The sequence below is a fragment of the Cygnus olor genome, chromosome 8, assembly GCF_009769625.2.
Source record: "Cygnus olor isolate bCygOlo1 chromosome 8, bCygOlo1.pri.v2, whole genome shotgun sequence".
Lineage (NCBI taxonomy): Eukaryota > Metazoa > Chordata > Aves > Anseriformes > Anatidae > Cygnus > Cygnus olor.
In genome coordinates, this window is record NC_049176.1 from 20,075,161 (window position 1) to 20,103,113 (window position 27,953).

At 36.7% G+C, this 27,953-nt stretch overlaps 1 protein-coding gene across 4 annotated transcripts in view; it reads left to right on the forward strand.

Moving 5' to 3' along the window:
- Positions 1 to 27,953, forward strand: part of ADGRL4 (adhesion G protein-coupled receptor L4) — a 74,064-nt gene that overhangs the window by 32,589 nt on the left and 13,522 nt on the right. For 2 of the 4 annotated variants that reach the window (XM_040565672.1, XM_040565673.1), the window contains 11 exons: positions 5,113 to 5,265; positions 11,620 to 11,775; positions 12,301 to 12,371; positions 14,110 to 14,283; positions 14,373 to 14,556; positions 16,858 to 16,974; positions 18,111 to 18,304; positions 19,602 to 19,772; positions 21,289 to 21,492; positions 22,449 to 22,669; positions 22,769 to 22,835. In XM_040565672.1, the coding sequence (XP_040421606.1) occupies positions 5,113 to 5,265; positions 11,620 to 11,775; positions 12,301 to 12,371; positions 14,110 to 14,283; positions 14,373 to 14,556; positions 16,858 to 16,974; positions 18,111 to 18,304; positions 19,602 to 19,772; positions 21,289 to 21,492; positions 22,449 to 22,669; positions 22,769 to 22,835 (1,712 nt within the window). The remainder of the gene's footprint in view (positions 1 to 5,112; positions 5,266 to 11,619; positions 11,776 to 12,300; positions 12,372 to 14,109; positions 14,284 to 14,372; positions 14,557 to 16,857; positions 16,975 to 18,110; positions 18,305 to 19,601; positions 19,773 to 21,288; positions 21,493 to 22,448; positions 22,670 to 22,768; positions 22,836 to 27,953) is intronic. The other 2 variants (XM_040565674.1, XM_040565675.1) reach the window with 2 other exon arrangements.

Consider the following 27,953-nt stretch of genomic DNA (forward strand, 5'->3'; position numbering starts at 1 on the left):
TCAGCCAGACACACAAAAACTGTTTATCTGAAATCACCTCTGCACATACACATAGCCTGTGAAGAATGTGAAAGAAAATGTGTTTGCTGATCCAAGGACTTCTAGGAGTCCAGCTAGCTGCAGAGCCATCAAGTTCAAACCAGTCAAAAACTCCTAGCAAGCTATTCAAATGTCCCAAGAAGGCATTGTGAAGGGCTCTTACAAGGAGGTAGAGAGCTACGAAATTCAAGCAAGATGGAGCTTTCAGTGGCAAGATTTCCTGTTCAGTAACTGCATGGTCCCCTGCCCCAGTGTAGGACAAAGATGAATCGGGCCCATTATGAAAGCAATTCATATTTAAATGAGATTTCCAGCCCCGTTCTGCAGTCTCAAGTGGTTTTTCTAAGCATCTGCTCTTTCATGCTGATTTAGACCAAACTTGAATGCTGAATCTTTGGAGAATCATAAACAAATTGTGTTAAATTACCATTAATGGAAACACATCACAAGGAAGGCAAGGCAAGGCTGTTAATGGTATTACTGTTCTTAACTCAGGCTGTGATGGCTGTAGACACACAGTCCTGCAGCACAGAAGTAATGTATGTAAGATCACCCACTGTTCTGAGACCTCCAGACAAGCTAAGCACAGCAGGGTGAGTAGCACTGGAATTTGTTTTACAGGAAGCCTTTCATTTCCTTGCTTTTGAGGGGTTAAGTGAGGCACTTCAAGTACTGTTTTCCCATGAGGGTTACACTAGGGAAGGGTAGTTTTAGTTTCCCCCAGGGGCTCCATAGCAGCTTTGGCAGCAGAGGCTGCTGTCAAAAGAGAACAGCCAAATGCAATGAATCAATGTATTCCCCAGCTGCTCCAGCTGCGTTTCCTTCCTACCCAGGGCTGTCCACTTTTCAGACTACTATGTGCAGTACTGGTCCCCAGCCCTGTGCTGCCACTCCCATGCTTGATGGACAGGTATCCCCGAAAGGCCTCTGACCCTGTTTCTAAAAGGTCTGGATTGGAGTAAAATTAGCAGATGTTTTAATTGCTTCTTTTTACGTCACCTGGGGAATGCACAGAATAGAGCAGGTTGTGAATGTATTATAGTATACTGTAATGGCCTTGGTATGAGCTGTTTATGGTCCTTAGTAGCATCAAGTGTTCATTAAACTTCTGAAAATCACCCCTATGCTTGTTCAGGTGTGGCTTTAGGAAAACTCAGGCTGCCAAACAAACTCAAGCTCTGGTCAGGAGTCTTTAATTCATTTAAATATTTATTTGAAATGTCAAGATGACAAGAGTTCACCTGGAACAGCCAGGCTTCTGCTGCCTCAGGAAACGTTCCCTTTCTGGCCTTGCTATCCACGTTAGAGCCTGCAAAGCACCTTGGCCCCAGCACCAATTACCCTGCATTGGGAACCAGAAATATGGCCTCTGCCAGAGAAGTAGTGCAGTGAGAGCCCTGAGAGCTCAGCCTGTAGCCGAGGCCCTAGTAGAATGCCTTGGGAGATGTAGGTCTAACTTTGATCTAAGATTTCTGAGAATTCCAGCTCCTGCAGGAGAGCCAGGAGCATTGATGTCAAGGATTGTGCAGCTGCAGAGCTGGCTTTCCAATGTGATGGGCTCCAAAGCTGCCTGCCATGAATGCTGGCACAGATACTATACAGATACTATCTATTTGTCTATATAGAGAACTGGAAGATATTTGGTCATCATTGCCATTGTAATATATTTTGTGTGAAGTCAGGCGGATTATTTAAACACATCTAGTCAAACTGCATATGAAACTTGTTTCTCTTGAGAACCTTTCCCTTACTTGCCTTTCTCATTAACCCAGTAGTTTTCCACAGTGAACACCACTCTGGGCCAACCTACGTCAGTGACTTTTATATCATTAATTTTGATGGAAGCAGGATGTGGTCCAGTAAATTATCCCCCAGTACAGTCTGCTCAATATAACATTAGACCATTGGAACAGTGAAAAGAAAGTTCCTTATGAGTTTAACTCCTTAAAATATCCATTCTTGTGTTTGAAGTTTAAGTTATTATTATTCTTCTCAGATGTTTTTGAGGTTTCTTAAATTATCTGATAATAAACAAGACCACACATCTTTGACAGTATGTACAGCTGGCGTCTGGGAATCATACCGTAGTAAAGATGTGCTGGACTTCATTTTCTATTATTTAAGCATCTTGTTTTCCACTTCTGCAAATGGAATAAAATTGCTGCTGTTTCTGACTGTGACAGAATTTTCAGTCACTTGATATATCCCCATATTTCTTAATTATACCTTATTGCATTTGTCTACATATTCTAAATGTGACAGTTCATGGTATGATTTCTAATTGTTGTTCTTCCACAATGAGTATATTTAGTATGAAAATCGGATAAATCCCTTAGCATGACAAGAAACAGTGATCCACGGTCATTAATAAGAGTACTACAGAATAAACTATCAAGCTCCTCCTCAAATCTAAATCCTGCCAATTCTATGGTTTAAAGCCACTGAAGCAGGTAAACAGGTGCTGAAATTTTACCTTGTGCAGACTCCATCCATCCTGTTTTATCTGGTACACATGTAGGACTGGTATTTCCTTTGCTATCCCACCTCTTATATATATACTATTTAGGATAAAAAGACCATTTATAAAATGCCCCAAATTATTGTTTTGTGGAACAGACTAATCAAGTATCCTGCTATTTGGCACTGATAACATGCATGTAGACAAGCTAGTCTTCTAAGTTAGCTGTAGAAGAGACATCTTCTCCTAGGAAAGTAAGAGAAACCTTTCCTTAAGGTTCTCTCAGTAAGCCTTCTAAGACAATTTAGTCACCATTAAAATTCTTACAGATATTATTAATAATGGAGGAAAAAAAAACACCAATAATCCAGTAGTTAATTAGGCAGAATTGTAAAGATTTTATTGATGATGACTGCATGAGTCATTTGATGATGTCTGTAAGTTCTTTGGGACACCTGAAAAGGTAATAGTGATGGGTTGAGGACCTTAATTCTTATATTTGAGTTCCTAGGAAACAAATCCAAAAGAAGAGTTCTTGCATGTATCCTGTAGCTTTTATCTCCTCAGCTCTATAGTTCCCCTACTTTGAATGAAGCCACTGATCACTGTTCTTCCACTTCTTGTCTTCCATGACTCCTGTCCGAAGAGCTTTCCAAAGCCAGCACATATTGCTCTCAATGAACTATAATGCCTTCCCAACATCATATGCCAGACTGGACTTGTCGTATTCCCATGCTCAGTTTCTGAACTTAGATTAGTACCACTTTTTTTCTCCCTGTCTTACTTTCACTTAAACTAATTCGGATTTACCTTGGCATTCTCTAAGATCCAAATTATACACCTTCTCTGCTGTATTCTCATGAATATCAAAGCTGTAAAATAAATATTGTTGGCATGTGTTGGCAGAGTGTTTTTATACTTGGATTTCTCATTAAATTATATTCAATTTTAGTTATAATGAACATAATCCACTTAATATTGTTGACTCAAATTCTCCTGAGGAATGCTGACATTCTGAACTGATATTTGAGTCAACTGTATAATATTCAAAATCATGTCAGACTTCGGGTCTGAAAAATGTCTTGTGCCAGGGTTACTCTGGGAGTTGAGACTAAGTTACATTGCAGGAGTGTATTCCTGTAATGCTTTACAGTGTTTGATGTACTTTAATCTTACCACTTCCCTAACTTACATGACACTGTACTTATCTGTATCCTATCTTTGCAAACACCTTATAAGAACACTGGCCATCAGGAAGCAGAAGCACCTTCCTGAAACTCATCCTTGGGTGTCTTTTCTGAAGTCATATTTCTTCTCCCTGTCATGCTCCTTAATCCTTCTTCTTCTGCAGTAAATTGTTATTTCTCTCCCTGTTAGAATTCTTTCCTGTCATTCATCATGTTACGAGTACCTTTTGCTTGAGAACAGGAACAAAATCCCAGCAGAGTTCAGCAAGCCTTTAACTCTTCCTTTTTCAGGATGCAGAAAATAGAGAACTCAGTGTCTTTTTGTTTAGGAGAGTTTGGTTTGTTTGCTTGCCTCAGAGTTTTGGGGTGTTTTGGGAGAAGCAGGCTATTTGGAATGATGACATTATTGCTCTTCAGTATTATTCCTAGTTTGATAGATAGCGTTTCTGGAGAAAGCTTTTGAAATTTTCTCAAGTTTCGTCTGAAAATTATTTAATAGACCTTGGAAAATTCTGGAGAGGAAAAAGTTTTATTGCGTCATTGCAGAAGATCAACTGTACGGTATAAAATATGTTTTTATGATTTCATTTGACCTTTGATCAAGCTAGTGGATCCCCATGTTCACAAAGATGGTATATGCAGAGACTCTGCAGAGGGTAAGTAGTCTTAAAACTCAGGCATATGGCTCCTTTTTTCATGTATCATTACAGACCTGGGACTAGCCCTGTAAAATAAATCATGTAATTCTGTATGTACAAAATTGATGATTTACACAGTACTCACGAAGATGTAAAGATCAAGCCATGAATCATGCTCATCCATTTGTTAAGATCTTTGCGATAACTAAGAAAAAACAATATATTTGAAGACTCAAGTCAGTAAGACAAATTTTATAAGTTTATTGTCTGGGATTGCTGAGAAATACCACAGAAGGTCTTCATGAACTGTCAAGTAAGCTACATTGATCCTGCTTTAGTGTTAGGGAGTGAAGTGGGTCACTTCTTGTTATCCTTTTGATAACTGTTTTCTATGATTCTGAATTCCCAGATGCATCCTCAGGGTGATTTTCTACCTCTAGATTTGTGAAGACCATGTGGGTACCAAAAATGTTATCAAAATCAACCATGGCAGAATATGCATTTGCAATAATCCTTTATTCCAACTGAATATCCAATTAAGACATTCATTTCAGTATCCCATCGGTTTTCTCATTTGTTGGCTCATGCAGGATGAGGGCAGAGAAGACCTGCTGAACACCTGCATACATCCTTGGCAACGGGAAACCTGTACAGACAAACACCAAGACTGCCAGCTCAGCATTCAAAACTTATATAAATAAAATACTGGAGGCCAAATTAAGCTTTTACTTTGCTGTTTTCTTCAATCGGTAAATGCAAATATATTTCTCTGTAATTTGTGTCTTGACAGATGATAATGAATGTGAAAATGCTACTCAGCCTTGTGGAGAGCATGCCAATTGCACAAACACTGTGGGAAGTTATTTCTGCATGTGTGCACCTGGTTTCAAATCTAGCAATGGTCAACAAACTTTTGTACCTAATGATGGAACCTCCTGTGTGGGTAAGTTATTAACGTCTACCAGCTAGCTTTACATTGTCACTCTTCTCTTATTGCTTCTGTTAATTATAGAAAACTAGCAAAATGCATTCAGATTTATGAAGTTTGGAGTCTGAATGTAAAATTCCCACAATTTAGACTGGTACAAATTTAACATTCCAGTTTTCAGGCACGCTGATAACACAACAGGTGTCGCTGTTTTCAATAACACTTCAGTCTTGACTCCACGTGAAATATTTTTAATACACTTGTCATAGTTTTAGAGAATGGATATATAGTTAACGTAACACAGAAATCCCCAATCCCCACCCATTTAAGCCATAGTTTCACTGATTGGTGGTCATATTCTTAAAACAAAGCAGAGTGACAAAGTATTCTCTGTTCAAGTCATTCTGAAGCAACAAAACTCCCTATACATGTGACCTGCTTGCTCCAAATATTTTTTGTTTGGGTCATTTGTTTGGATATTTTCAGTAATTTTTCAAGTCTGACCAAAAGCAGTAAAAAAAAGTCAGTAGTACTCCTACCTCCTGTCCCATCCATCCATCAGCTTCTGTTTCTATAGCAGTTGGATGGATCATGTTCAAGATTAAAGGGGAAGAAAAGTTCTCTGGAAAAATGTTATTTGTGAACATCTATGCAATTCTTTAGGATTTCCTTTGAATGGAAGAACTGTAACTATTTCTCTTTTTTTTTTTTTTTTTCAAACTCCTGGTAATTTTCTCTGTATGTTGCAACAGTCCTCAAGGAATGGGAAAATGGGAAATAAATCTATTGCCCTTTACACCTTTATACTGACTGTCTCTCATTCTAGATATGTCTTCTGTGAGCCTGGGAGTGCTGACAACCTCTCTTCTTCTTACTGTTCTTAATATCAGCAGAATGGCTGCATATTAAGCCAGAAAGTGATCTAATCAACATTTCTGGCCCATTGCTCACATCCATCTAAAAGAGCTCTGCTTTACCCACTATCTATGAATCGTTCATAAATTAGCTGAGATTGAGACTGTTAGCACATTGAGCTGTAAATATTCTCATGGTTTCTGGCCCACGCTTTGATTTTTACCAGTTATGACATTTCCTCAGCTTCAGAAGTTTTCTCTTCAAAGTTATTTCTCTGACTGTTCTTGTGTCACTTTAGCTTTTTACCATTAGCTTGCTTTTTCCTTCTTTTTCCCCCCTTTTTCCTTTACTGGACAGGCTGATCTTTTTTTATCCTCTGCTGAGGGTTAGTTTACCACAATTCTTCTGTTTTTTGCAAATCCATATGGGAGGAGGTGAGAGCTTCCAAAATTCACACTGAAATAAAAAATTACCTGTGGGCACTTTTTCTCATTAAGAGTGTACCAATTACTTTACCAAGCAGTAAGTCCTAAAGACAACCTTTTGATTTACAATTAATTTTCCACTTTATCAGTCAGGAAAACTGTAATAAGATATTTTGTACCCAATGGATCTGCTGCTACACGTAGTAGATATGACTTGCAGCTGACAGTAGCATATTCAGGCTGTTCTGTACACAGCTGAAGCAGAAACCAAGGTTGTCATTCTGACCGCAGTACAAGTTACACAGTACAAAGAAAAAGACAAAGCTACCAGGTATCCATCCCACTCAAGTATTTTTAGATTCTGCAAAGCTTTAAGTTTTCTTTTTAATATTTATGTGTGTGTGTATGTATATATACACACAGTGATATAGAATGTATATGGCAGTAACTTTAAAAATACAGCGGTTGAATTTTGGAGAAAACACCATTACACAATCTATTTGTTTATAAACAAATGACATCAAACCTGTCTGGAATTCCCAGTGGTACAACTGTGGTATATCACTACGTGAGTCCATTTCAAAATCTGCGTGCATACACATGTTCATTCCTCTCCTCTTTGGTCATTATTACTAATCTTCCAACTACAAAGTGACAATAATCTCAAGGTAGTGGATCAAAAGAGAATTTTGGGAAGTGTCAGTTCACCAGAACATTAGGTTTTGCATTGAGCATCAGCCAGTATTTCAATATGTTATCAGGCAGAACTGGTAAAGAGATGACAATGAAAGACGTAGATAGAGGAGGAACTGGAGAGTAGGAAAGGAGTGAGAGGAAAAAGAGGAGAAAGGAAATGAAGGGGTGGGGGAGGGGTGGGGAGAAATGCAGATATGTGGTATTGCTGAAGATGACATTTTTCTGCTGTCCTAAATATGAGCTATTAAAATCTACTTACTGTGTAAAAGCCATGTTTTTTCTTAGACTTCACATTTTATTGAATGTTCAGCTGCAGTTAAAAAGGTGAAATATAAACCTACTTTTTTCACCTCAGTCATCAGAGTAAAAATGTGAAAATGGCCATCTTTAAAATGAAAGTGACATCCATGCCACTCTGCCTTTTCCAGGAACATGCTATTAGTTTTCTTCAGCTTTTTATCAGCTTCTTCTGAGAGTACTGGGAAGGCAGCCATTCTCCATCACATCTTTTTCTTTGACAGGGGAGTTGTGCAGCGGATAGGATATGGTATTACGCCACACTGCCAAGTTTTCTTTTACCTGTGCTGTTCTTAGGCTTTTTCATTTCTACTTTGTGTATGCTGCTACCGTCCACAGTATGGAGACATGGGGAGGGACATCTAGTGCTTTGCAATTGGACTTTTCAGTCACTTGCAAGCTACTAATAAGCAGAAGGTATAATGTAGACATCAAGCTGTCTTGACTGACTGGTGAAGAATCAAAGTGATGTAGGTACAATCCAGTAATTGGCAAGACTGAACATAATAACTGTTCTCAGTACTTTTAATTTAATTGGAATTTCCTTGCCTGCTGCAGGAAATGAGGAGTGACAAAGCACAGAAATAAAATAAAAGGTTATAAATCTATTTTCACCCTAGCCTAAGTGGTGTTGGTGATATTTTCTGATCGGAGCTATTATAAAAGCTTCAAAGTTCAGCTCCAGGATTTGTTTTGAATATTTACTAAAAGGCCAGGTTTTTTTGCAGAGCTATGGCAAATGCTCTTCTGTTTAAAAAGCTGCTGTTCTTCAACCTTTGCTCAGGAATGTTGTCTGTGAAGACTGCTCACACAAGCCTTGGCAGTCCAGTCCTGCTCCCATAGTAGATCAAGGAGGATGGTTTCAGATCCTAGCCTGAAAGCTCCAGTGAAATTGAATTGCTGAAAGCACTGACAAGCTGTTGTCCATGTGTGATCCAACAATTGCATATTTGTTTAAAAAGGCATAGCTACAAAATATAAAGAAACAAAAACCTACAGCTACTGCACGGAATATTTCAAAGCAGGAACTTAAAAGCAGCATTCTTGCAACTGTCACAAATCATTGGCTGCCCCTGAAAATCTCATTGATTTAGAAGGAATATGAAGCTGATTAGTACCTTGCAAGATCAGGCATATTGCCTTTTAATTTTTTCATCCAGAAGATTTTTTCTCTGGGAAATAGTAAATTAGATAGGCATGATATGGACTCATTCCATATGGGCAACTCAACTGCAGAAAGTCTATTTGCATATACTCGACAGGGTGTCTCTATCCGACTTTAAATAGCCATCCTGTTGCCAGAGATGTGCCTTGGTGCTTGAGTTTCTGCTGTTATTTTGGATAATCCTGCTTTCTCATTAAAATCTCCATTACACTTAATATGTGACAATTACAAAAAGAAGGGTAATTTGTATGAATGCCCAATAATGACAAATAAATGATTTATCAAACTAAGCTCATGAAAAGCAAATTATCATTATAATTTTGAAATACTTGGAATATTAAATCACATGGAAACCTGATACCTAGCAATGGCAATCTGGAAAGTATTCAAATATTTGTATATTTGGAAGTCATTTTAAGTTTTAGCAAAGCTTGTTTTCATTTGCTGGTGTTTTAGAACTGTGTTACATACATACTGAATATTCTGTTAAGACAAACTGGTCCTCCTTCATGTAGCTGACAAGTCCAGAGAAATCTTAACATAAAGCTGATGTGTTTTCTTGTTATGCAAACTGGTATCGTCATGTTTTTCACCCTTGGCACTTCATTTCACTCAAAGTTTGTCTGCTTCACACTGAGTCATACAACAAGGCACTGAGAGGCAATTGTTTCAAAAGGAGCTTTATAATTTACTGATGTGAGAGATTATTTAAATGCCAGGAGCAAGAACTGTAGCCTTTATCTTTAAATGACAGCATTTAATTATGAGGTAGCCTGTATCATAATTTTTCCCCCCTTTTCTTCACTTTTGCCAGATTCATTGAGGTATAATATGATTAGCCCTGTGATGATGAGTACTGAGGCCACAGGAACTGTCCAGATTCGTATAATAAAAAACTCAGCTCCTTAAAGAGAAACATAAGCAGCTGGGGGCATTAACTATGGAAACAACTTATCATCCTAGTGCAGATAATAATAATTTAGCCTCATTCTCTAAGCTTCATGCTTATGCCCACCCACTCAAGCACAGATTCCTTCATGACTCTCCCAGAAGAGCAGAGGTGGTTTGCTGGGGAGGGAAATGCTCTTCCAGCCCTACCATGCTTCAATCATCAGTGCCCTTCCAGCTGCACCATGCTGGCATCTCAATGGCTTTTCAAGGGAAGCTTCTGAACCCCTGGTTGAAAATGCAGCGTTTCAGGTGCAAAGGGGAGCTACTGTTAAGTGAGAAAAATAGGGATGTGAAAGTGAGGTGGGACCTCAGGCCATCTCCTTGAACCCCAGGGAGACATTTATGGTTAAAAGCAGAAGACAGGGAGCTGGAAAATTAAGCACAAAACAACAAAAAGTGTGTGGTTGCAGGAACTTACAAGTTGTTGGGATATTCCACTAAAAATTCAAACATAGTTTGCAGTTACCTCATATTAGGGGGGGGAAAAATTAATCTGATTGTTTCTGGAGGCTCTCTTGCCATTAGTAAGAAATGTTTTACAAACTTACCAAAAATGTTGTCCAAAAAAGCAGATGGCCCCCAGGTACCTTTCAGACATCTTTCTGCATTCCCTGGATACATCCACAGGCATGCAGTATATTTTTCTAGTCTCCCAAAATTTCTGTTTCTCTAGCAACTTTATTTCACATACATTATTGCTCTTTTTGTTTTATTCCATTTTGAAAACCACTAGCAATCTTGTATCAAAAGAGTATGAAAATAGTTCCTGTATGCGAATGGTGCATTTCCAGCCCCCTGTATCTTCTGTTTGTTTGATCTTAAAAGCCGTCTGGCTGCATAAAGGCCTGCTATCAATTCATGTAGCCGTTATCCTCCAATAATCAGCTCATCAGTTCTCCTTTTTTTTTTCACCAATGTCTTACCCAAGCTGATTGTCAACCCAGATCTTAACGTGGTTTGTCTTCTTCTCCGGTTCATCTGTTCCCCTCTCTACTTCTACCTTGCCTTGGTTCAGTTCTCAGCCTATTTTCCTCCCGGTCTGCTCCTTAAAATCTGTTCATCTGTCACTTCATTTTTCAACTCTTTTTGTCAGATATACCTGTCCCAACACTGTTCACTTTTTTCTCCTTTCCAGCACAGCATTTCACAGCCCATTACTTCACTCGTCAGAATTATATAGTGTTGTTCCCAGTTTACTTTCTCCAGTGAATCCATTGAGTTATTTGATCTCTGTCATCAGCCAACCAAATAATGCAAAATAATCCCTACTGCAGCCAGAGAGTCAGTGCCCAGCCCTCCTAAACTGATCAATTTGTGGATTCCCTTACCAGAAATCATGAGGTTTGCTCTTGGACAGTGCCCCACACGGTTACTGAACCTGTCTACCTAGCAGCAAATTATTTAGAAGGGCAAAAGCCATTTTAGGCATATGCAATTTAACTGTGGATTAAATTAAAAAAAAAAAAAATGGCAAGTGCTTTAAAGGGCACAGAGCTTAAATCTTAGATTAATGAGATGTATGGAGTGATCTTTTGTAGCATCTTTTTAAAGCCGTGACTTAAAAGAAAAGACTGCTGTTTTCTTTCTCTTTACTAACTGAATAGTAAGGCTGAGCAAATCTATTTAGTCTAATCTCTGGAAAATGGATTTCAGATAATTTGCATCATGCCGTGTATTTTGTTATGATAGAATTAACATTTAAACTTATGGTTTTAAAATATGAACAATACAGTATTATATAGTAATAAATGTGGTGGTATAAAAATATGATCAATTATGATTTATCCTTCTAATCCGTAAGTATTATAATTGGCAGGTGTTTTGCCATTACGTTTTCCTTTTTAGTTTTTGCTTTTTTTTTTCTTCCATGAAATTTTATTATGAAACCACTTGCAGTATGCAGGGCTATTATCAACAAAACAGCAAGGTGTTAGTCTGTAAATACTTAATAAAAAATTCAATTTCTTACGATATTTGCAGATGTAGATGAGTGCAGCAATGAAGGAACTGTTGCCTGTGGAGCTCATGCAAAATGTGAAAACGTGGATGGAGGGTTTAACTGCTCCTGTAAGGAAGGTTATCAACCATCCACAGGAAAATTGCAGTTTAAGCCAAATGATGGCACTTCCTGCCAAGGTACATGATATTATAAAGGTTTATGTGTTATTATAGAGCTACATCTTCTGAGAAACCCACCAGTGTCTCTTTATCTTCTGTTAGATTAATCAGCGAGACATAAAAAAGAGGCAAGGCAGTCACATCTACATTTCCTGAGAATAGAATAATTTTATAAATGTATTTTTGCTAAACAGAGTGGTGAAATCCATTTGGAATAATGGATATCTCCTCACAGCCATCAGACCTGTATTCCTCTGTAAAACTGAGCTCTCTCTCATTTGTGGAAGTCCCAAAGAATGGGGCCAAACTTTCTACCAGAGCAAAGCAAAAGCTCAGGTTCCAACCCAGTGCTGCTTCAGTGTTGAACAAGCAGCAAATGTGGCCAAGGCCAAGTCTTAGTGGTTGAATTTTGAGACAGAAGAGCATGTGCATGGATTCAGAATGCTGGTGGTTTGGGGAGTTGCTGAGACGAGTTCTTACGATGAGTATATATTGAATATTAATTAAACTGCAATATATAATTAATTTCTTTTTAACTTACAGAAAATCCAAAGGCCAAGTGTGAGTTATACAAAGACTGTATATCTGAACATATTAATAGAACCTTAGCTGGAGTAAGTAGCATTGGTTTATAGATTAATTTGCAAATCCTTTAATTGTTTCTGTTTGAAACTGTTATTTCAATTATAATAGTTCTTAAGGAACATTTAACGAATGCTTGAAGAATACAATTGAACTTAAGCATGTTTACAGAAGTCTTTTTAATAATTTCAAATTATTTGAACTGGGTTCCATGTTCAAATCATGGTAATAACTTGCTGGGAATCTGTGTGTTCAGTTTCAAACAAAGTGAGTCATGATGCATGAAAAATTCAGAAGTGTGGTAATCACTCAACTCTTTCTGTAATTTCTGAAGTTACACATTGCTGCAGGTACTGATGTGCAATTATTTGCTTGTTCAGAGTGAAAGGCAGCAAGATAGGTTACAAAAGCAATGTCAACAAGTGACAAAATAGAACAATAACATCCTGGTATGCTAGTATATTTGCTTCTCAAAGCATAGTATGTAAAGTGGCACAGACTTTATAGACTCAAAGACTCAGGATTCTAGATTCTTTCAACAGAAACTGAGATTTCCTGATGCAAATAAAATAAATAAATAAATAAAGTAGTATTTATTAGTCTACAACTATAGTAATGTCTAATTTAAAATGATAAATGAAACATAAGCATAAATAAATTAAAACCAATTGTATATGTTTGCATTTTATATTAGTCTGTTTGCCCAAGTTACCAGATTCAGAAAGATATTAAATTAAAAGCTTCTATTTGCCTATGTTATCATAAGGTGCTTTGTGTGTTAACCAACAATATAGTACATCATATTAATATGCGTACAATATTTACTTGCAAAGACATGGTGAATGCCAACATCACATCATTAGAGTGAGACTTTTTTTAATGTGTGGTCCAACTAAAGTCAAATCAAAGCAATAAGTCAAAATACCTCAGTTTTATGTAAATAACTGTTCCAGATTTTACCCTATTTTTTAGCCTGTGTTCTAGTTCTACTCAGATGCAACCAGAGACAAAGGAAAACCCACAAAAGCTACTCAGTAGCAGAGACTAGGTCTTAGCAAATCCTATGTTGAGAGTGTTTTTGGATCAATAATTTCTCATTAGATTTCAGTATCAGGAAGTATGAATTCTTTTCTTGTTCATCCATGACACTGGAAACTGCAGTCTCAATCTACATCTCACCCTCTTTAGCCTATTACTTTTTAAACTAACCGTTTTATGTAAGTACATTTAGTAGCTCATAAATTTTAAATGGTGAGGGTGAAACAGGCGGTAGAGTTCCACTGAACTCCATGCTTTATGATCTGCATTTGAAAAAAAAAAAAAAAAAAAAACACCAAAAAACCATACAAACACTGCCCATCTGCTCCCACCTCTTCAGCTAAATTTTAATAGAAAATAGTCAACTGAGTTACCATATCATTGACATTTAATTATTTTTGCAGAACATTTACTAGTCCATTTTGGAGCATTATGCTAAATAAAACTGAGCTGCAGTAGTGATAAAAAGAAAAAAAAAAGTGTAATGATAGCACAAATTCTTTTTTTACCATAGTTGCTTGTTAGGGTTATACCAGATATGTCTCTTTTTTTTCGCTTTTTTTTTTTAATTTGTTAAACTCTTGCTTTAAATAGTGATGCTTTTTATGCACAAGCATCTTATATGCCTTCTGTTATTTTTAATTTGCAGAAATCAGTTATTTGCACAGGGCTTACTTTCACACACAGAGGCTTTACCTGTTTCATTAACATGTAGGTTCCTGTATTTTTCAGATTAGTCATTTAAAAACACCGCTGGAAATGCTGCAAGAAATTAATAAGAATACTTTGGGACCACTGTTACCTGTAGATGTGATTTCATATGTTGAAGCATTATCTTATTCATCGCTGAATACCATGCATTACTCAGTTCCTGACAGTGAAGCACTTCGTAATACAACCATTAATGTGAGTGGATCAAGCCTTAAAGATGTGTTTTTCTTTCCTCTACAAGTAGTGTATGACTCTTACACTTAAAAATATTATTTTATTTACAGGTTTTGATTAACATTGTGAATAATTTTTTACAAAAAGACAAAATCACAGTCTGGGAAGCCCTTCCTGTAGACAACCAAAGACAGAGCCTGACTAAGCTGCTGCATACTGCAGAACAAGCAACACTTCTCATGTCACAAAACTTCAAAAAGACAACACAGCTAGATGCTAATGCAAGTGACATAGGTAAGATAAAGAAAATTAATCTAAGGTATACTTTAGATGTGAATTACACTGAGGAGTTTTTCAGCACAATTATAAAGATTAGAAATGGTGTTATGTGAAACACACAGGTGTTAATTTGTATGAATTTCATAACTAACACCTGACTTTCAGTATAGGTATCATAATTTTCAAAGATTGAACATTTAAGCCCAGAAAAAAACCTTGAGAGGCTGTGGGAAGTTGTCCTTTCAGATTCTCTTTCAATCTCTCATTATAGTCACACTGTTGTAATAAGTATGGATTAATCTTATGTGCACAAAAATATCCTGAACATTATATTCAGAGAAACTGCAGCAGAAGCTGGATTTGCTCTTTTAAAGCTTTTTGGCTCTTTTTGGTTCATTGAAAGTATTGTAAATAAACTTGGAATAAGAATGTGAGTCAGATCTTTTGTGGCCTTGTTTTCAAAGAAATTTCTAATTTTAAGAGAAATTTCAGAGGACAAGAATTGGGTATATTATATCTTAATATATATATCTTGGGTATATTATATCTACTGGGTATATTATATCTACAGTATCTTAACTGCACCAATTTGCTCTCTACCTTCTCCCTGTATGCTAATTTCTTCACACCAAATCTTACCAGTTTTCCTAGGATCCAGAGTAAGGCTAATACCATCCACTTTTGAAAACCATACTCTAATAAAACATTGTCAATTTCTTTGCCTACGGTTACTCATTCAATTTTGTTTTTCTGAATGTGCCCAAACTGGATCTGACCTGATTTCAGATTTTAGATTCAGTACAGTCTTTCACTGTCTCTTACTGGTTTGCCATATGATAAAATCACTTGAAGGGAAAGATCTGCCTTTTGTTCTAAGGCAGATCAAGCCAACTGTTCTTCTCTCACCTTTCTGAAATTAAATTAGCAACAATGATCCAGAAAAAAAAAAAATAGGGAGTGATTTGTTCTGTGGAATAAACTCTGTAGAAACAGAATTACTTAAGTTTGGAATAGTTCTGGGTCTGCACTGCAGCAGATCCAGAATGGTGCCAGGAGCTTTTCTCTTCCTCCTCCACCCTGGCTGGAGGCACAGGCTCTCATGACCATGGAGCTGAGTTTCATGAAGGTGGAGAGGAGAGAGGAGTCAGGTGCCACTTCTGGTGGTAGCGTAGATGGCACTTAGACCAAGGTGACAAAAATAAATAAATACATAAGGAAGAAAAAAAGAAAAAATAATAATGATGAGGACAGGAAAGAATCTCCATGTCAAATTCTTGATCATTTTCTGGCTTATCTTGTTCCAAGGTAAGAAATTCTATAAGCTCTTTTCCAAATTAGTCCCAAACACTGAAATTGTTTGCTATTGTTTCTCAGCATTAATATATTTTCTGTGGGGCTCATATATGCCCCACATATCTATTTTGGAACAAGACTACAATGTTACCTCTCTCTCTCTCTCCATTACTTTTTATGGTGCAAGCTCTTGAACTACAAGCTTTTCAAAACTCTAGCTGCAAAAAATTATTTCTTATGTCCTCTCAAACATTTTCTGACAGCTGGTCTATCGAATAGCTCATATTACTTTTGTGTGCTGTGCTATAAGCAATGCAGATGGTCTAACTTAGTGATAGTCCTCCATCAGTCAAGTTTTAGATTTGTTTGTTGTTATTTAATTTTGTTTTTTAAAAAAGAGCTGATTGACTTTTTTTTGTTCCCATCCTGGGTGATTGAAACTCAGCACTATAATGAACCAAGTAAATAGCTAGATGTCCTCTAATGTAGTCTTTGTCCTGAGGGGTGATGCTTGTTTCCTTGCTTTTTGACAAGACACATCATTATTTCATGGTGCAATGTGCATTTGGTAGCATGGATAGATAACTATAAAATATATAAGTTTCAAAAATTGGCTTTTATCAAAAGTTACTATTCAGTAGAGAATTTTATGCTTTGCTTTTTATAATTGTGATTTGTGGTCCCTTTCAGAAATGCATTTTTAATAAAGCAATAGTTCTTCCTAAAGTAACCTACATTATTCTTTCCAGTGCCTAATTTAATGCAAGGTAAATAAAAGACTATATTTTTCATGGAAAGAGTAAAAAGTATGAGACCAAAATGTATGCATGGAAATAACAAAATCTAGAGGTTTAAGCAAACATGCTATATTAATAGCATTTTTCTTGAAAAGTTTGGCACCGTGATATATTCTTAAAATTCACAGTAATTATACAACGCAATAGCACATTTATTAACCCAACTGTAAATTATCTTAGACCATAATGTAGCTGTGATTTGTACAGTATTTTTCTTCTTTTGCAGCACTCAAGGTTTTCGCTTTTGATTCACACCACATGAAACACATTCACCCTCATGTATACACAGGGGGAGATTATGTAAAAATCTCCCCAAAAAAGAGAGAGGACTCTCATCCCAATGGTAAGAAACAAAGATTAGAGAGCTGGGGGGTTAATAAATGCCTTGGGTAGATTGTACCACTAGTAAATACCCAAATGTGCAGTTTACCAAAACTGAGATGCAGCCCTGTTAATTACAGAGTCAAGGCATTTTTATCACCATCTCACCTACCCCTTTTTTATCTCAATATTGATATTTCTACTGTTATTTCCAGTGACACAATGAGTATCTCACAGGGAGGACCCATTAGTTTTATAACTGGATACTGATACCAGGGATCTGAATTTTACCCTTTTCTTACCCAGGGATCTGCTGTCTGACTTTGGACCAGCCCCTTCAGCTCCCTGTGTCACTCCAAAAATTGGACCATCTTTTTTATGTAGAGAGCAGCTCATTAATACAAGAATGTGTTCCCCAGTATCAAAACCAACAGGCTCAGATCTTGGCTTGGACCTCAAAGTGCTACAGAAATGGCTTATAGCTCGTGATAGTCTATCACTAAAATAAAATGAACGTGTTTAAAAAGTTTCAGAATGAATGCACCTAAACCAATAAACACCAAATATATATATATACACATATATACACATATATATATTTTAACTCTTAATCTTCCAGATAATCCAAGCCTCACTACCTATCAGCACCTACAATTAAGTTTATCTTGGTACAGGGAAGAGAAGCATGCCTTTTTTTCTGACCAGTATTGCACCCTAAAATAATTTTGCTTTCTTTTTTCTTGTGTCATCTTCTAGCTTGACTGTAATGGAAGTCAAAGCAAGCCATGTGCTTCAGAGGGGCCCAGGTCTGAGCCATTTTGGTTCATGAGACCTGATACCACGTGTGCATCCAATTGCTGTACAGCAGCAAGCATATATATTACTCTAGAAAAAAATATATATGCATATATATCTAATTAGAATTTCCAGCGTGAACACACATTTTTAATTCTAATGGCAGTTGCATTGTTTTAAAGAAAGCTATATTTCATTCTCTAAAACATTTTTATAAGTATTCCACAAAGATTCCATCTGTTTTGCATATTTTATGCAATAGCAGTAATAATGTCTATTGTTTATTGTTTCCTTAATGTCTTCAATTTTGTTCTTCTATAAAAAAAACCACAAACTACTAAACATGGTCTGTTTGATTGATAGGCACTGTTGCAGTTGTCTTTCTGCGGTATAGCAATATTGGTTCTTTGCTTTCATCGCCTAAAAACCGCTCCTCGAAAGATAGTTCAGAGCAGAGGCAGACAGTAAGCTCATCAGTTATAGCTGTTGCAATTAGCTCAAATCCACCTATGCTCTATGAGCTCGAGAAAATAACGTTTACCTTAAAGTATGCCAAGGTAAGTTTGTTTTTTTTATTATCAACTTCAAAACAAAACAGTAGCTAATTGTTGTGTGTTATGTAACCATACCTGCAGTGTATGATATATTGAGACATAATTCTGTTATTTGCTTTTGTGAGTTTAATCATATTAGAGAAATAAATGACAATCTCAAATGTGGCATTCGAAGTGCAATATATGAAATACTATACTGCTGGAAGGTTCTACTAGACTAAAGCAAGGAGAACAATACCATCTTTGCTGGACTGCAGTATGAATAAAATGCAGTTGCCTGAAGCAGAGAATATTACAGGTTCCTCACTATTTAGTATTTAGGTCTTTTTTTTTTTTCTGAAATTTTATCAGATAATTAAACATACATACTGGGAAAAAAAAAAAAAAAAAAAAAAGAAGAAATGCTTCAAAAATAATTCAAAAGGTTATCTTACACCTAGGAGGTAATGGCAAAACCAATAGTATAGCACCCTTACTATTTCTGAAATCTGAATACATTATTCTAAAACTGAAATTTTTACTTCCAGTATACACAGATTTTGCTTGCTTTACTTGTATGTGAAGAATATTCTTACATGGAATGAAGACCTATCTCAAACATAACGAGAAAGTGACTCTATGCGGGGAGGTGGACAGAAGGACGAAGTGTTAACCTTGATTGCCTAGCTTTTAAATGAGTTACTTCCCTTGTAATATTTGAGACAGTGATCACATTTCTATAAATGTGCATATATTTATACGGCATCTATTACAGTGGGGACCTGATCTTTGACTAATGTTAGAATGCACTATCAGTAATAAATAATATTAATGATCTTATTCACCCCTGTCATCACACCTGATACACCAGGTGTGATATGACCCTGGCTTGCTCCCAGATTACTTTGTAAAATGCACAGAATAAGTCTCAATTTTTGAACTGCTCATTTGGAAGGGGCTACAAACAGGACAAGCAATGTGGCTGTAACCTTGGGGTTTAGTCCATGTTCAGCAGGTGCAGTAGTATATATACAGTTTTCAGTAGGTAAAAATTCCAGCACCTTGGCAAGTGCCAGAAGAGTTCAGTAATCTGATTAGCCTGCATGTTTGGTGGGATGTTAGCTGTGTGAATAAAATGCTTCCTTTCTGAGCCATATTTTAATTGCTTGGAATAGGCCTTACTGAATGTGCTTTTTGTTTCCCAACCTTCCAATAGTAACATGCAATTTTTAATGAATTGTGCTGGGTAATGTAAGAAAGGTCTCTTGATGGGAAATATCCTGCCTTTTGCCGTCAGTAAAACATCTTGTTTCTGTTCCAGACTGCAGATAAAGATATTAAATGTGCATTTTGGAACTACTCAGCAGACACAATGAATGGCAACTGGGCTACAGAAGGCTGTGAGCTGACACATTCCAACTCCACTCATATCTCATGCAAATGTAATCATCTGACTCATTTTGCTGTTTTGATGTCCTCAGGTGGCTCTGTTGTAAGTGCTATTTTAATTTAGTGTTTTACCCCATACTTTCTTCCATCTTCATTTGTTATTTTTTATTGCAGTGCAATTTATGTACTTTTCCCCCTTTAGATTTTTTTGTTGTTGTTCAACAAACACACAATTGTGCACAAGGCAAACAAAATTCTCCCATATGTGTTTGAATTTCCGTATGTCCTCTCTGCAGTATTACAGAGCAGTGATGCAGCAAAGGATCTTGTTCCAAATACACAGTCTGTTGTGCTTATTTTTGGTGCATTGCTTTTAATTTTAAATCCCACTTTAAGACTACCTTGGGATTTAACTGGCATTCATTGGTGGTCAGTAACCATATGGTCCACAGTTTCTCTTGCACAAAACTTTGCCACCCATTTGTCTAACCTTGGCATCTATAAACTCCTTTAAATGCTCTCCTGAGAATTTGCAATAGCATTATCAGAAGAGCATAATCAACAGTAAAAGGAATTAATTTTATGACCATTAAACATGGACACTCATAACTAACACAAATTGTGAGAATGACTACTCAGTTTCTGACCGTCTTACATTAAGAGGCCCCATAGATTTCCAAGGTGTATGTGGGGATCTGCAGGAGCTTGGGTCCTGCCTCAGGAGGCAGCTTTATAAGTTATCAGAACTGACTGCAAGCAGAATATTAGCATGAATATACTGTATTGAGACAGTTCTCTCACGCTGTGAATTTCATGCTGATAGAGGCTGTTTCCTGCTTGCTAAATAGCATCCTAAGTCTTCAGTTCAAATTTAAGACCTTTGCAGGTACTTATATGGGAGGAGGATAATCTCTGGTCCTTTATTTAGGAAAAAAAAAATACTTAGATGTATTTCGGGATGGCTGAATGCTATCCTTATGCTGATGAGCAGTCATGTATTTCAGAGATTTTTTGTGCGAATACCAAGCAATAAATGTAACTGTGTTTCTGTACAGAAAATACTCACATCCAATATTAAAATAGCCTGTGTTTGTTTAGAGAACATTCATGTTACATATCTGGAATAGCATTTGTTTGAAGTGATTGTTATTTCAGAGTCTTGTTTTGATCATGTTGTAAATTCAGTAAGACGGTTATTCAATTTTGCTTATCTAAGTCACTGTTGTGATAAGTCCTTTTATATTAGAAAATGTTCATGTCATATTAATATATGTCCTACTGCCAGTGTGTTTGTCGTTCACTAAAATGATCTGATTTTAAAATCATATTAGGAGATACTGATATTAATAAAGTTTTGGTAGAAAATATCAGAAAATGCAAGAACAGTAACATATATAGTTTATTACTAATTTCCCCTACAGTTATATCTGCCTCACAAAAAAAAAAAAAAAAAAAAAAAATTAGATTATCCAAAGTGTACATTTAGACTGAAGCTCTACAAATATTTTTGATTAATATTTTGTGCAAAAAGAAGAAAAAAATCTGTATTATAGAATGTGGTTTTACTTAAGAATGTACAAAGCTATTCTTTTAAATATTATATTATAATTTTCCCCCAGGGTGTTACAAATTATAACATTCTTACAAGAATCACTCAGCTAGGAATAATTATTTCGCTGATTTGCCTCTCCATGTGCATTTTTACATTCTGGTTCTTCAGTGAAATTCAAAGCACTAGAACTACAATTCACAAAAACCTCTGCTGCAGCCTTTTCCTGGCGGAACTTATTTTTCTGATTGGAATTAATATGAACAATAATAAGGTGGGTATTTTTCACTTGTTGTGGCTTGACTTTGTGCTGTAAAGTAAATATACAGTATGAGATACCATCTTCCACCTACTTCCAGTTCCTTCTAGTATCAGTATGAATATTCTAGTGACACTGGCTTCTTAGTCTAGTAACAGGAAACATAAAACAGTCACCTGAGCTTGCTGTTATCTGGAGCAGAGCTGTCATCTGAGCTGATGTAAATTGACTTTGCTCCATGGGTTTCATTTAAACTTTGTCACTTTAACCGAGACTGTGGACTCAATGCATTTGGTATTTTCCCATCTGTTTAAATGCTGTATAAACCAATGATGGTGGCTGTCTGGATGATAATTTTCCCTAAAAGCCAGGCCAGAGCTACAGTCCCAAGGTAGACTTTGCAACATTGCACTGTTGGCTGAGGAACTTTTGCTTTCTAAATGTAAGGTCTTGAATCCTTGTCACTTTTCATACAAGTAGAATTGTTAATTCTTCCATCTCAGATTAGTTTTAAGAAATTTAATTATACATGTTATCAAAAAATAAATAAAAATAAAAATAAAAATAAAAATAATTAAAAAATAAAAATAAAAATAAATAAAAAACTTGTGAAGCCTATTTGTGTTGTTATCAAAATCATAAAAATAAGCTTTATCTAGATCAGCAAAGCATGTAGACTACTCAGGTGTAACCGTGGAATCAACCTTGTCAGTTTATTTACACAGTTTTTCTGGGAAGGCATGCTTCCATTTTAAAAGTTGAATGTTATCCTCTTATTTTACTATTTGCTACAGAAAACACTAATGAACAAGTGTTCTTGAGGGTACAGGTCAAGTTCTTGTCAATCAGCCTTACATCTGTGTTGCTGGGCCACCACTTGAGCATTGCTAGGTTGCTGTGCTTATGCTGTAGTATTAAGAAAGACATACTAATAGAATTATGATTCTTGCTTTTTCTGATTGAATTTCTAGCTCTTCTGTTCAATTACTGCTGGATTACTCCATTATTTCCTTCTAGCTGCTTTTGCATGGATGTGCATTGAAGGTATTCACCTCTACCTTATAGTTGTGGGAGTCATCTACAACAAGGGTTTCTTGCACAAGAATTTTTATGTCTTTGGCTACGTTAGTCCGGCCGTGGTTGTTGGGATCTCTGCTGCACTGGGATACAAGTACTATGGCACCACAGAAGTGTAAGTTGCTGTTTTTGATTTCAAATCAACATACATGAGAATGCAATAGTCACAACAGCCTTGCACATTTCAAGATGTTTTGTGCTGTTTATTTTTCAGATGTTGGCTCAGCACAAAGAATAACTTTATATGGAGTTTTATAGGACCAGCATGTCTAATAATTCTTGTAAGTATAATTTTCATTTTTTATTGTAGTACATAAAACCAATAATAAAAGGTGTTTAATAATCACCCACCCATTGCCAGCATAGCTGTGAGTGCTAATTATAGGGCAGAATTGGCTAATTTAGACCCTTTTACAGTGTCTCTAAATTATTTATATGCTGTACATCTAAATACTTCACTAGCCTGAAAAAATGTTTGACAAAAAAAGCTCAATATAAGATCAGAGCTTTTTTTTCCTCACTTGTTTTCTTATTTTTCAATCCAATGGTTTGAGAAAAGCATTTTTAAGTAGTAGTATCTTTGTATGTCATTGGCATCTCAGCATGGCTCGGCAGGAGGTATACACAGACACTGTACTAGCAGACAGATAATCTGGTTTTTCAAACGTTGTATGACTTAATCTCTTATCAGTGATCGGTCATCTTTGTAAGATTAGACTGTCATCTTTATGGTTTTATCACTCGCATGTACCCTGTCATCATCAAAGCTATTTTAAACTAAATTGCGACGTCAGAGAAAAGAACCCGCTATTTCACATGGGCAGACAAGTCAAGTATTGATAGCCCTATTTCAGCTGTGAAGAAGGCTTTTTTAATTCTTATTGGAAGTGGTTTCAAACCTGCAAATTTGGCAGGTATTATATGTTCCATTCTGAATCAAGACATTTTTGGTGCCTCAAGAGCATTTCTAAGTGCTATAAAGTTTAACAAACCATTCCAGCTGTAATGGGGCATTATTTTGTATGACTAGGTTGACAGTGATTGGGCAATAGCTGGAGCTAACAGAAGGAGAAGGTACAATGGTGAAGCCTTATAGCATCTATGGTCAAGTCAATAATAACCCTTCCTTGCTTTTTAAGCTGATGGTGATAAATGTGAGGATTTGTATAAGGAAGAAGTGGCAGGGCTCGACACACACAAGATAATAGTAAAACAGTTTTATTTCAGGGCGTTAGATGTTTCAAAGATGAATAAAGTATCAAGTATAACTCTGGTCCAATTCCATCCCAAGCTCCTACTGTAGACTGGGGGTAGACTGGGAGCAACCTGCCAGATGCAACCACAAGGTGATGCCTCCCCACTTCACCCTGCTGGTTAGCACAGCAGAATTCCAGAGAGGCAAGGTGCTGCAAAACTCCCTCTGCTTTGTGCTTCTGGGGTCAGATGGCACTGACAGTTTAATAAGGGGAAAAACCAGCATTTTCTGAAAATTCTTACAGTTCTTAAGTTTAAGTTGGCAATTTCCTTTTACATCTTTGGACCTTATCTCTTTCTTCCATGAAGTCAGCTTGCATTGTTGAGATTTTTTCTTGTTGCTTTCCTTCCTATACCTCATCTGCCTTCAGGTGAAGATTTATGATCACTGACATATAACTGCACTGTTAGTACAAGAAAGCTATGCTATCAAATCATTAAAAATGGCCAAAATGTATACATCTGCAACCTTGTTTTCAGCTCCAGATGAGCTGTGCCTGATACGGGACCCTAGGTACACAGTACAGAGGCAGAGCAGGTCTGTGTTGGCTCTGAGGTAAGTCTAGCTGGCTGCAGAGGCACATCCTGCAAGCTGGACTTTGAAGTCCATAGCCTTCCGCTGAGGCTACAGACAACTCTTATGAAGCAACAGAAGTAGATACAGGTCCTATGTACAGATGAACTCTTCCTATGGAAGAGAATAGCAGACAACTGGTGTCTTTTTTTTCCTGTTCCCTTGCCTAAGTTAAGCCACATAAAGGGGCTGTAGCTGGACTGGAAACAGCCCTTCAATTGTTTTTCTATGTTTGGCTATGTTATGGAAACATTTTGTGAATACTTGTTTTCATAGTATTATTTCTCTTCATAACCATGTACATGTGCACTACTACACTGGGGAGGAAACACACCCCATTTTCAGTGAGCTGCTTAGCCTGCTGTGTGGTTGTTTTTTCTGGGGGGAGCTTAGACTACTTGTTTTTAAGGGGCAATTGCAAATAGAAGCCTGATCTGCAAGAGAGAGGTTTTCAAATCGGGCAGAGAGCTAGCTAATCCAAGTTATTCTCTGTGGAAAATATGGAAAACCTTGTGAAAATAGGTATTAACTTTAGATGATAAAGTTGGTGTTAAATGTCTGCTCTGTGGAATGCGCACTGGTGACATTATTTCTGTTTCCATTGTCCAGCCTTCCTGTTGACTGCACTGCATGGGCACTGTGACAAAGACTAAACTCTTTCCAAGGTAGTGCCAATCAGGAAGTCCTTTTAATTATATATACCTATCTTTCTAAGATTCCCAACTTGCCCATAGCTAATTAAAGGGGAAAAAGAAAAAAAAAATAGAAAAAAAAAAGACTAATTAAGACTAATTCCTCTGAAAAGGAATGTTATTTTTGTTCTGTGATAACCAGGTAGAGGACCTCAAGTAGAAAACCACAAACTCCGGCAGCTTCAAGCTCACCTTTATTTCTGAGATTCATCTGCTAATGGCATTGATTCTACAGGTTTTCCAAGATAGCCTGGAGAGTTTGGACAGAAAAACTCTGGAGAGCCACTCACTGCAAAGCTGTTTCTTGCACAAAAACATTAAACTCATTGTCAGCACAAAAGCCCACGTACTCAAACGGTGCTTTTAGTTTCTGTGAATGGGGCCCCAGGAGATTTGTGGTTTGGATTATACTGGAATATGCTGTTGAAACAGCATGTAAATGATGAAGAACAGAACTGGTTCTGTACCAGTGGATTTTCTGTCTCCAGGCATGTTGTTTCAAATACATGCTTGGGCTTTAAATCTGCAGTAATAATAGCAAAGCACAAGGAGCTCAAGTGTTTATCAGGAGTACAAACTAAGTTCTCCTCTGATTGCCTAAGCAGTAAGACTACTTCTGAAGGTGTTTGCTTATTAATATTATGGTCCTATTAGAATTCTTAAGTGTAAAGCAATGGCCTTATTGATCCCATCTAAAAATTATTATTATTATTAGATTGGTGACCGTACATGAAAAAGAGTGGGTCAGAAGCTCTTTAGCAAAGAAAGGGTATCTTAAACCTTTGTAAAGCAAGCTGCAAGCTGAAGATAATTTCCACAACTTATTTCTTTCTCCTAATGCTTGTAATCTTTAGAACCACAACCATTTTAGCTAAAACTATGCAGTAGATTAGATCAAAGCATACAAGTGTGGTGAAATTATTTATAACAAGTATTTAAACTTTTTAATAGAAAAGTGAATTTATCACAAGCTTTAAGGGACAAACACTCACACACACCACAACCTATGCCTGATTGAGGCAAATATAAATATAAGCTCCAGAGATAAAAGGTAGGAAAGAGAAAAAAAAATCCCTAGAACATTTTCTTTTCTTTTGTAATACACTCTTACAATAATAATCTCCCTGTAATAGGAAGTGTCTAGAATTGAAATAACCATTTTTCTGCAGGGTAATGCAGCTGCAGTTTTGATGAGCGTGTAATGTCAGCCAAAAACAGACTCCTTCCCATTGTACAGGCCTTCTGCAAGGCTTTTCCCACCTCTCATGACTGCATACTCTGTATTGAGTGGGAGCAGACACATGTAAGGGCTTTCTTCCACATCGCTGACATTTGTGGGAACTTTGTCTTTCAAACACCTTGGATATGTACCTCCATTCATACCTACTGTGAGGAACAGCTATATGGTAGATGTCCAACCAGTGGCAGAAATTATGCTGTTTGGAAAGGCTGGACAAAGACTATTAATGCTGTACTTACCCAAAGTCTATGAGCCATTAACAGGAAAATTTGGAAGAGAATCACTGCTACTCTGTGTGTAATGGTAGAGGACCCTTTTAATATGCCTCTTTCTGACAACATTCTCTCAAAATCTGTTTAGTTGAGCTTTGTGCAAAAAGTTCAAAGGGACACATGATATCTTGATTTGCACCTTTGCAGTACTGACAGAGATGTGCAGGCTTGACTGTTCCACCCACTATCACTGCCACAATAAATTGGCATACCCTTGTGAGGAACCATGACTCAGAAGTTTGACATGTAACATTAACAGGTATAATTTGCCATTTAACAGTACAAATCTATCAGTATTTTTTGTTGAGACCACCTCTGTAATGACAAAATACAGACTTGTTCTTTGAGGGTGGAACATTCAAAATTGCACACCATCCAAATAATCCTGTATGTGGCTTTTATCTAAACATCCTAGCACTGTGCAGTTAAGGGGTTGCTCTTGTATGCTCTTCCTTGTTTTACTCCTCTAATGTGTGTTTTCAGGGACCTTGAAGTTGTCTGGCTCAACTTCAAACTCCAGTTTCTTGAAACAATTGGTAATTGTAGTGTTTGAAACTACAAAATTGGCTTATAAATGGACTCTGCAATTTGCAGAGCATTCTTGTTAACTTGACTTGGAACTTACAAGCCAAGAGTATTTGTTGGGAGAGGTGTCCTCAGAAAAGCCAGGTTCCTTTTATTAAGCATTCCTGTATGCAATAAATGTAATGAATAATCAACTTTCAAGCAAAAATACTCTAAGAATTGCAGTGATTGATTAACCAGACTGTTTTGAACTTCCCACGTATAAATGAATGGGTAAATGAATAAAATATACACATTGCAGTTGCAAAATATAAAAAAGTGACATATGAGTGATGAAAGCAGGTTAACAGTAGAGTAATGCTTTTCATTAAGGAACTGCCTGCATATTCATTAGAGCTAGTCGATTACTTAAAAAATATATTCATCAGATAATTTATTTGATTAATTTTACCATTATTTGTCAAATAATTTATTCAACAACAACAAAAAAAGTAAAATTAATGTAATAGTGCATTCATCAAATCTTATTGGACAGCTCTAATACTTATTCAGTTCTGTACATTTAGGTTGATTCAGGATTAGTAATACTGCTGCAATCAATGCAGAAAAATTTCCTGGCAAATCCATTACTCTGCTATTTTCTCATATACTCACAAATTTCATGTACTTAATACTCTAATCTAGGCCATTCAAAATGAACATCTTTCTTGTAGAGAAGTAAATATTCAAAGAGTTTAAGTTTTACGTTTTCCCACACTTCAATGTTGAGCATGATCTGACAGTCCATTGCTCCCTTTTAAATAAAAAAACAGCCCCCCAAAGCCAATCATCCCACACAAATG